The sequence below is a fragment of the Hylobates moloch genome, unplaced genomic scaffold, assembly GCF_009828535.3.
Source record: "Hylobates moloch isolate HMO894 unplaced genomic scaffold, HMol_V3 SCAFFOLD_18, whole genome shotgun sequence".
Classification (NCBI taxonomy): domain Eukaryota; kingdom Metazoa; phylum Chordata; class Mammalia; order Primates; family Hylobatidae; genus Hylobates; species Hylobates moloch.
The window spans coordinates 9,194,209-9,204,765 of NW_026652293.1; the positions used below are offsets into that span (position 1 = coordinate 9,194,209).

A 10,557-nucleotide genomic window follows, 5' to 3' on the forward strand; every position below is an offset into this window, starting at 1 on the left:
TTAAAGTTGAGCGTTGAAGAACAAGTAGGAGTTGTCTGGAAGATAATGAGGAGGAGACATCAGAAGGGGTGGCATGTCACGGTAACCTCAACCCAAAAGGTTTGTGTGCAGCGGGTAAGTGGGGTGGTGACAAGAAAAGCCAGGTGAAGGGGCCAGGCCAGGTCACAGAAGGTCTTACCTGCACAGCTGAGGAGCTCAGACCCAGGCTTCTTAACTCCACTACCTCCTCCTGGGCAACTCTGCCAGGCTGTTGGGAAAGGAGAAAAACTCCTGCCTCCAGGGTGGGGAAGTTGGCAAACACCAAAGCAATATCCCCACCCGGAAGATCCTCGGCAGCAGAACACCCCAGCCTGCCTGGATGTGAATCAGGTCTGCTGCCTTTCACCTCTAGAGTCCTGGGGAGCCCATCCCAGATTTTAGAAGCGGTACTTATTTCCACCAACCCTCATCCACCTCCCACCTACACTGCCAGAGGAATTTCTGGAAACTTATCATTTTATCTTCCATTTACCCAGTGAGCCAAGGGGGCTGGGAGGAAAGAGGTAAGAAAGGTTAGAGAACCTACCTCACATCTCTCTGGGCTCAGAAGGACTCTGAAGATAACAATAATTTCAGCCCATCCACTCTCCTTCCCTCCCAAACACACATGTGCATGTGCACACACACACACACACACACACATACACCTTCCTCTCCTTCACTGAAGACTCACAGTCACTCACTCTGTGAGCAGGTCATAGAAAAGGACACTAAAGCCTTAAGGACAGGCCTGGCCATGACCTCTGCAGCTCCTTTGGCTTGCTGAGTCAAAAAACATGGGAGGGGCCAGGTGCAGTGACTCACACCTGTAATCCCAGCATTTTGGGAGACCACGGTGAGCAGATCACTTGAGGTCAGGAGGTCAGGAGTTCGAGACCAGCCTGGCCAACATGGAGAAACCCCCGTCTCTACTAAAAATACAAAAATTAGCCAAGAGTGGTGGTAGGTGCCTGTAATCCCAGCTACTCAGGCGGCTGAGCCAGGAGAATCGCCTGAATCCAAGAGGCGGAGGATGCAGTGAGCTGAGTGCGCCACTGCACTCGAGCCTGGGTGCCAGAATGAGACTCTGTCTCAAACAAACAAACAAACACGGGAGGAGGGGTAGATACTGCTTCTCTGCAACCTCCTTAACTCTGCATCCTCTTCTTCCAGGGCTGCCCCTGATGGGGCCTGACAATGACTGAGCAGGCCCAGCCCCAGAGGACAAGGAAGAGAAGCCATATCGAGGAGGGCAAGAAGTGACGCCCAGTGTAGAATGACTGCCCTGGGAGGGTGGTTCCTTGGGCCCAGGCAGGGTTGCTGACCCTTACCCCGCAAAACACGAAGAGCAGGACTCCAGACTCTTCTTGTGAATGGTGCCCTGCCCTGCAGCTCCACCATGAGGCTCCTCGTGGCCCCACTCTTGCTAGCTTGGGTGGCTGGTGCCACTGCCGCTGTGCCCGTGGTACCCTGGCGTGTTCCCTGCCCCCCTCAGTGTGCCTGCCAGATCCGGCCCTGGTATACGCCCCGCTCGTCCTACCGCGAGGCTACCACCGTGGACTGCAATGACCTATTCCTGACGGCGGTGCCCCCGGCGCTCCCCGCAGGCACACAGACCCTGCTCCTGCAGAGCAACAGCATTGTCCGTGTGGACCAGAGTGAGCTGGGCTACCTGGCCAATCTCACAGAGCTGGACCTGTCCCAGAACAGCTTTTCGGATGCCCGAGACTGTGATTTCCATGCCCTGCCCCAGCTGCTGAGCCTGCACCTCGAGGAGAACCAGCTGACCCGGCTGGAGGACCACAGCTTTGCAGGGCTGGCCAGCCTACAGGAACTCTATCTCAGCCACAACCAGCTCTACCGCATCGCCCCCAGGGCCTTTTCTGGCCTCAGCAACTTGCTGCGGCTGCACCTCAACTCCAACCTGCTGAGGGCCATTGACAGCCGCTGGTTCGAAATGCTGCCCAATTTGGAGATACTCATGATTGGTGGCAACAAGGTAGATGCCATCCTGGACATGAACTTCCGGCCCCTGGCCAACCTGCGTAGCCTGGTGCTAGCAGGCATGAACCTGCGGGAGATCTCCGACTATGCCCTGGAGGGGCTGCAAAGCCTGGAGAGCCTCTCCTTCTACGACAACCAGCTGGCCCGGGTGCCCAGGCGGGCACTGGAACAGGTGCCCGGGCTCAAGTTCCTAGACCTCAACAAGAACCCGCTCCAGCGGGTAGGGCCGGGGGACTTTGCCAACATGCTGCACCTCAAGGAGCTGGGGCTGAACAACATGGAGGAGCTGGTCTCCATTGACAAGTTCGCCCTGGTGAACCTCCCCGAGCTGACCAAGCTGGACATCACCAATAACCCACGGCTGTCCTTCATCCACCCCCGCGCCTTCCACCACCTGCCCCAGATGGAGACCCTCATGCTCAACAACAACGCTCTCAGTGCCTTGCACCAGCAGACGGTGGAGTCCCTGCCCAACCTGCAGGAGGTAGGTCTCCACGGCAACCCCATCCGCTGTGACTGTGTCATCCGCTGGGCCAATGCCACGGGCACCCGTGTCCGCTTCATCGAGCCGCAATCCACCCTGTGCGCGGAGCCTCCGGACCTCCGGCGCCGTCCAGTCCGTGAGGTGCCCTTCCGGGAGATGACAGACCACTGTTTGCCCCTCATCTCCCCCCGAAGCTTCCCCCCAAGCCTCCAGGTAGCCAGTGGAGAGAGCATGGTGCTGCATTGCCGGGCACTGGCCGAACCCGAACCCGAGATCTACTGGGTCACTCCAGCTGGGCTTCGACTGACACCTGCCCATGCAGGCAGGAGGTACCGGGTGTACCCCGAGGGGACCCTGGAGCTGCGGAGGGTGACAGCAGAAGAGGCAGGGCTGTACACCTGTGTGGCCCAGAACCTGGTGGGGGCTGACACTAAGACGGTTAATGTGGTTGTGGGCCGTGCTCTCCTCCAGCCAGGCAGGGACGAAGGACGGGGGCTGGAGCTCTGGGTGCAGGAGACCCACCCCTATCACATCCTGCTATCTTGGGTCACCCCACCCAACACAGTGTCCACCAACCTCACCTGGTCCAGCGCCTCCTCCCTCCGGGGCCAGGGGGCCACAGCTCTGGCCCGCCTGCCTCGGGGAACCCACAGCTACAACATTACCCGCCTCCTTCAGGCCACGGAGTACTGGGCCTGCCTGCAAGTGGCCTTTGCTGATGCCCACACCCAGTTGGCTTGTGTATGGGCCAGGACCAAAGAGGCCACTTCTTGCCACAGAGCCTTAGGGGACCGTCCTGGGCTCATTGCCATCCTGGCTCTCGCTGTCCTTCTCCTGGCAGCTGGGCTAGCGGCCCACCTTGGCACAGGCCAACCCAGGAAGGGGGTGGGTGGGAAGCGGCCTCTCCCTCCAGCCTGGGCTTTCTGGGGCTGGAGTGCCCCTTCTGTCCGGGTTGTGTCTGCTCCCCTCGTCCTGCCCTGGAATCCAGGGAGGAAGCTTCCCAGATCCTCAGAAGGGGAGACACTGTCGCCACCATTGTCTCAAAATTCTTGAAGCTCAGCCTGTTCTCAGCAGTAGAGAAATCACTAGGACTACTTTTTACCAAAAGAGAAGCAGTCTGGGCCAGATGCCCTGCCAGGAAAGGGACATGGACCCGCGTGCTTGAGGCCTGGCAGCTGGGCCAAGACAGATGGGGCTTTGTGGCCCTGGGGGTGCTTCTGCGGCCTCCAAAAAGTTGCCCTTACCTCCTAGGGTCGCCTCTGCTGCCATTCTGAGAAACATCTCCAAGGAACAGGAGGGACTCTGGCTAGAGCCTCCCGCCTCTCCATCTTCTCTCTGCCCAGAGGTTCCTGGGCCTGTCTTGGCTGTCCCCCGCCTGTGTCCCCGGGCTGCACCCCTTCCTCTTCTCTTTCTCTGTATAGTCTCAGTCGCTTGCTCTTGTGCCTCCTGGGCAAGGGCTGAAGGAGGCCACTCCATCTCACCTCGGGGGGCTGCCCTCAATGTGGGAGTGACCCCAGCCAGATCCGAAGGACATTTGGGAGAGGGATGCCCAGGAACGCCTCATCTCAGCAGCCCGGGCTCGGCATTCTGAAGCTGACTTTCTATAGGCAATTTTGTACCTTTGTGGAGAAATGTGTCACCTCCCCCAACCCGATTCACTCTTTTCTCCTGTTTTGTAAAAAATAAAAATAAATAATAACAATAATACGGGGGAAAGGAATGAAAGGAAAATAATCCTCTGAGTATTGAGTGTGGTTAAGGAGCTCTGCTCTGGACTCTCCTCGGAGCCTGGAGGGTGATGGGCATGGGGGCCAGCTGGGACATGAGAAGAGGGACAAGAAAAGGGACAGAGTGAAAGAGGGGGCAGTTTTTCCTTTTTGGTTTGAATTCTGCCCCCTGGGCCTGCTTCTGGCCCCCAAGAGTCTCCGTGGCTGTGACAATGACCAGAGTGAGGAAGGGAGGGAGGCAGAGCGCAGGAGGCAAGGAGAGGGGTGGGAGAGAACCATGGAGACAAACCCTGAGATGGGGAGAGCGGAAATTTCCATCACCAAATGCTGTCACCCCTTATCCTTCTCTGATAAGCAATTAACATGCCAGAGCATAGGAAGCACTTCCCAGCCTATTTCTAATTAAACAAACCCAAGAGGCAGAGTCATGCAGAGAATTGCAAATCATCAAGACAGCAAGAACCTTGGCTCACTAGGGCAGGAGCAGGGCATGGGGTGATAGAGGATTTAGGGAGGGGAGGGCTATGGGATAAGGAAATTACTGCATTCTATCTGTCCGTTTCATTTCGGTATAATTTGCAATGAGCATGGTTTGCTTTTTTAGTTTTGTCGTTTTTAAACTGATTGAGTTCTTAGGACTACATGTGAAGAGGAACATCTGTTGAGAAGCCATCAGAGCCAAGGGCAGAGGGGCCACTGTGGGCCCATCAAGGGGCCGTGCCAGAGCCAGAGGCCACTGAGCCACCACTCTCCGTTTCTGAGATAGGCTGGGAAGGGAATGGGTTTCCTGAGACTGACAGAAAGCAATGCACATTTGGAGGGTCCCCCTGTGTTACAGAGCACATTTGGCAGACTTGTTGGAAGCAGATCCTAAGCCACCATCAAGACTGCAAATGTATACACGGGTGGAAGCCAGACCAGGGACAGAGCATCAGGCCCCATGGACCTGGAGCACTCACCTAAGTGAGGGTAGTGTCCCTCTCTCAGGAAGCTCAAAGAGAGCAGGCTCTGTGAAGACCATCAGCAAAGAGCCACAGTAGGAGCCTTCTTCCTTTTGCCTGAGGTCCTCACTCAAGGCTACATCAGTCACCTGTGGGGCTTGTTAAACACAGATGGCTGGTCCCACCCCCAGAGTTTCCCATCTACTAGAGCTGGATAACAACTGAGAACCTGGATGTCTAACCAGTTTTCAGGTGACACTGATGCTGCTAGACTGAGGACAACACTTTGAGAACCACTGGGCGTAGGCCTGCAGTAGCTGGGATTTTGCACTCCTTCTGCTCTAGGCCTCGGCTTTCTCATAGACAGTGTTGTGGCTTATGGCTCCAGAAGAGAGTTGGGAAGGGGCTGGAGGATGGTCCCTCCTCCCCACTCTTCTGACAGGTTGCTCAGCCCCCATTTCAATGACACGCTGTCCTGAGGTCAGCAGCTCCTTTCACGAGTGTTTTTCTGCATGGCCATGTTATACATTCTTTAGGGGAGGGGAAGGCAAAGATGCTTTCTACATCTACACACACGCTCCCCTTCCCCTGCGGCACCCTGGCAGACACTCCTAGCACCCCACAGGGTTCTCTGCTGATGTGCTTTGGGATCATCACAGCCATGTTCTAGGCAGCCCTGCCAATGGACTGGAGCTGGCCTGTGCAATTTAGCCTATTCTCCATCCTCCAGGATCCAGCAACTCTGTAGGGAGGAGGTGGGACAGAGTCTGTGCTGATCATGGAAAACTGGAGTCAGAAATCAACGCCTCTCCTTTCCTCCCAGAAGATCCACAGTGCTGCCTTTCTTCTCTGGCGCACGAGACATGGAGAATCAAGGTGTTCCCTTAAATAAGCTCCTGAGCCCTGTAAGAGCCTATGGAGCCCTGTAACACCCTCCCATCACCACCTCCACTGCCACCCCAGAACTTACCGAAGAGTCCCTGGTCAGTCAGTAGCTCCCAAAACAGGGACCACCTGCAGATCCAGAGGTTCCAAGGCTTTAGATCCCTCAGGCTCAAAAGACATGTACATGTGCCTGCAGTTGGAAGGTAGAAAGAGGGAGTGTTCCCAGCCCCAGAGGACCATTTGCCTGCTCTGATCTCTTTGCTACCCCATTTCTACTAGACTCCTCAGTTACAGAATGATTGCAAGCTGTGAGCCCCTGGGGAAAGGCAGAAATCATCCAACCCAGAGGATGCAGTTCTGGCTTCCAGATGCCATGTGCCTGTACTTGACACACTGTGGCATCTCAGCTGCTGTGGGGCTCACAGCTGCTCATGTCCTTGAATGTGAATGCTTTCTTCTCAGAAGAAAATGTCAGTTATGGGAACTTAATCTGTGTCTCACCTGAATCCCCAGGTCCTGGACTGTTAGGCTACAGCAGAGAAGTTAGGTGAGGTGGGGAAAGGAAAGTAGCTCATGGCATCTCTTCTGTAAAGAGAGATGACACCGCAGGGACACTCCCCAGTTGGAGAGAGGGAGGACAAGGCACTCTGTGGGTTGCTGTGTCCTGGAATAGCCAGAAATGGAGCAGCTGAACATGAGCAGCCTCTCCCCTGGTACAGAGCGGACATGTGGCTCTGGTGTGTTTCGAGCAGGAGGAAGGACAGTGGGACTATCCCCTGCCCTCCTCTGGCTCTATGTGTCCATTAACACAGCCTAACAGGTAACATTTGAAGTCTTAGCTTCAACACTAGACCAGGCATGTGGACAAATAAATGTACTGGGTTTAAAATAAAACAGCTATTAAGCCTGGTGTCTTCTGTACATTTCAGATTGCTTTTTTTTTTCTTTTAACCCTAAATAGGAAATAATACAGCCAGGAGCGGTGGCTCATGCCTGTAATCCCAGCACTTTGGGAGGCCGAGGGGGGCGGATCACCTGAGGTCAGGAGTTTGAGACCAGCCTGGCGATATGGTGAAACCCCATCTCTACTAAAAATACAAAAAAATTAGCCGGGCATTGTGGCAGGCGCCTGTAATCCCAGCTACTCAGGAGGCTGAGCCAGGAGAATCACTGGAACCTGGGGGGCGGAGGTTACACTGAGCCAAGATTGTGCCACTGCACTCCAGCCTGGGCAACACAGCAAGACTGCATCTCAAAAAAGAAAGAAAGAAAGAAAATGATACTTCTGTTTAAATCTTAAGCTTATGGCTTATCATTTTTTTCTATTGAAATGATTTCAAAACCTAACCCAATTTGTTGAGTGTATTAGTTTTCCTTCCCTAGTGCACTGGCAAATTCAATCCTGCCTTCTGTGTCCTCATGCATGGCTCAGATAGGTCACAGAGCAGACCTGGGCCCAGAGACAGTTCTGTGGCTCACCACTGCAGCCTTCCCGCCAGCCTGACATGGGTCCATTAATCAACATGTCTGGTGTAGCCACTCAGCTAGCTACAAACCACCCAAATACACTATCTTGCAGCCTGTATTTCTGCATCTCATCTGTAGGGTTGTCAAGACAGACTTTGTGAGAGGCTGAGCTGAAATGAGGATGTAATGAGTGTGTGGCATTCCTGGGAAACATCAGTCTAATCACCGTATCACAGAAGTAGACAAAAACAGCTGGTCTAGTGTAGGGGACCAGTTGGGACTCTCCTGATCTTAGCACTGAAAGTCCCATGTTTCGGGAACTCTCTCAGTCCTGGGGAAACTGGGATGGTTGGTCACCTTGTCTAGTGAACTCTAAGTCTACCCAAGCCATCTTCCTCCCTCCCTTCCAATCAACAAATATTTAGTGAAGAGGACCATGCTATAGGTGCTGTTCTATGAACTAAGGATACAAACAAAAGTCCCAGAGGCTGGAGACCTTGCATTTTAGTAAGGGGAGAAAGTTGATGAACAGGAGAAGTAAGTAAAAAAATGTAATATGTTGAATGGGGATGAGTACTAAGGAGAAAAAATGTCAGGAAAGATAAATGGGGCCTTGATAGGGTGGTCATAAAAGGCCTCATTGAGAAGGTAACATTTCAGCAAAGACATGGGGGAGTGAACTAAGCAGTTGTCTGGAGGAAGAGTGATCCAGTCAGAGAGAATGGCAAGGGTGAAGGCCAAGAGCAAGCAGGCTAGCGTGGCCCGAACAAGAGGGGGTGGATGAAAAGTACCCATGAGACCTGCTGTCAGAGAAGGAGCAGGTGGCGGTGTTGGGCCCTGTAGACCACCGGAAGGACTGGCTTTTCCTTTCACTAAGAGGGGGAGCCCATGGAGAATTCTGAGCAGACATGTCATCATTCGACTTAAAGGGATCCCTCTGGTTGCTAGACTGAGAACAGAGCATGGGAGCCTGGGGTGAGCAAGGGCAGAAGTGAAGAGGCCAGATAAGAGGCTACCAGGATTGTCACCTCAGTTAAATAATTTCCTCTAGAACTTTGCCAGGATGGACACTAAATGCACCTTTGTACTTTCTAAGTCTATCCTTTACCCTATTTTTGAAAATTGAAGGCACGTTTGCTTTTTGCAGGCTTCTGACTCCTCTTGGTTTCCCCATGATTCTTTAGAGTACTTATGCAAAGTAGTTCATGTAGATCAAGCCTCCGCCATCACATTTGTAAGCTCTATCAGTACCCTGCAGTGAGAATGACACTCACTTAAGGTGGTGAGGAATGATCTTGACTGGACTTCAACTCCATCTTAATTGTGTTTGTTGTTGAAGCACATCATTCCAAGGGAGACAACAGTGACACACGCAAGTCACTATCCTGCCCTTCCATCAGCATCAACAACACTTTGACAGGTCCAGGCATGATGTCTGCCTTCCTTCTTGGTGATTTTACCCAAAGAACTCTTGTGTGTTCTTCACAGGTTTCACAAGAGTCAGAGCAACCTGTCCTTTAACCCATCCAGTATATTCTTACCCATTTGCACTATTCTTTTGCAGTTACTCTTTGTTTAAGAACGTCTCCTATATTTTGTAGAATGGCAATAATGCTAATATTGATGAAGCACTTACTACATGCAAGGCACTGTAGTAGGAATTTCACAGGTGCCATTTCATTTCATTCACAGCTACCTTATCAAGTGGGTACAATTATCCCCATTTTACAGATTTAGATATTAGAGCTCAGAAAATTTAAATGATTCATCCATCCAAGGTTGCACAGCTAGTAGGTGGCAGACCCAGAATTCAAATGCTGTGATTCCAAAGGCCCTGTTTTCACCACTCTACCCTAGTGTATTCAAATTTATATGCTTTCGGCACAGCACAGTGGCTCACGCCTGTAATCCCAGCACTTTTGGAGGCTGAGGAAGGCAGATCACCTGAGGTCAGGAGTTCGAGACCAGCCTGGCCAACAAGACAAAACCTCATCTCTACTAAAATACAAAAATTAGCTGGGCTTGGTGGCGGGCGCCTATAATCCCAGCTACATGGGAGACTAAGGTAGGAGAATCTCTTGAACTTGTGGAGGCGGAGGTTGCAGTGAGCTGAGATTGAGCCACTGCACTCCAGCCTGGGTGACAGAGCAAGACTCTGTCTCAAAATTTAAAAAAAAAAGTATATATTTTCAAAGTATGTCAAAAGTTTTTGGAGAGCAGAAGGACTTCTAAGATCTGTGTGCACTGGAGAGCTCCCTGTGCAGCCACTTTTATTTTTAGAGGCTGCCCTCTTTATTTTTTTTTTTTTTAAACTCAGGATAATTTGCGACTTTATTGTCAGGACTTCAGTTTTAAAACCTCTTGAACTATATTCTCTTGAGAACCACAGCTGATGATTCCTTTCTCTGAAGTTTTGAAGCATGCTTTGTAGAAGTCTGACTCTGTATTCTCACCTTTTCATTCCCTGGATCCTATCAACTCTAAAATTCTGTAGTGGCTTCCTCTGGAGGCTCTGATCACTCCCCTCAACAATCAGTTCTCTTTTGTTGGTCAGAATTAAGTCCGAACAGCTTTTGCCCATGGGCTTTCTTTGCTTTTGAGCTTAGATGTCAGCTGGGCAAGTCAGGAACTCATCAGAGGCTTAAAGCTGAGCTCAGCCACACACCAAGCAAGCGCCTACATGGCAGGAGTCGCCCCTCACTGCTTCCTAATCTGCATGCCTATTTTACAGCATCAATGAGAAAACGTGGTCTCCATGGTCTCCTTCTGGCCAAGTGGGCCATGTCATTCTCATACACAATGCCCTCCCAAGCCACCCTCCTTTATCCTCATCCAAATGCTGCTTCTGCCTCTTATTGACCTTCCATGGCCCTGTTACAGACATGAATCAGTACCCTCACCCTCCACCTCCACCACATACTCCAAACCTTTGTGTTTCTCTCGGTTCCTTTATCTACAGCCCCCAGGCAAAGAACTCTCCGCCTGGTTGTAGAAATTTCCAGTCACCATAGTTTCCTACTCCCACCTTCAG

At 52.2% G+C, this 10,557-nt stretch overlaps 1 protein-coding gene across 2 annotated transcripts in view; it reads left to right on the forward strand.

Annotated features, from left to right (window-relative positions):
• LRRN2 (leucine rich repeat neuronal 2) overlaps nucleotides 1-7,962 on the forward strand; it is a 71,870-nt gene extending 63,908 nt beyond the window's left edge. For both annotated transcript variants that reach the window (XM_058430519.1, XM_032136455.2), the window contains one exon: nucleotides 1,192-7,962. In XM_058430519.1, coding sequence (XP_058286502.1) covers nucleotides 1,418-3,559 — 2,142 coding nt within the window. In that variant the 5' untranslated portion in view covers nucleotides 1,192-1,417 and the 3' untranslated portion in view covers nucleotides 3,560-7,962. The remainder of the gene's footprint in view (nucleotides 1-1,191) is intronic.
• The last annotated feature ends 2,595 nt before the right edge of the window (nucleotides 7,963-10,557 follow it).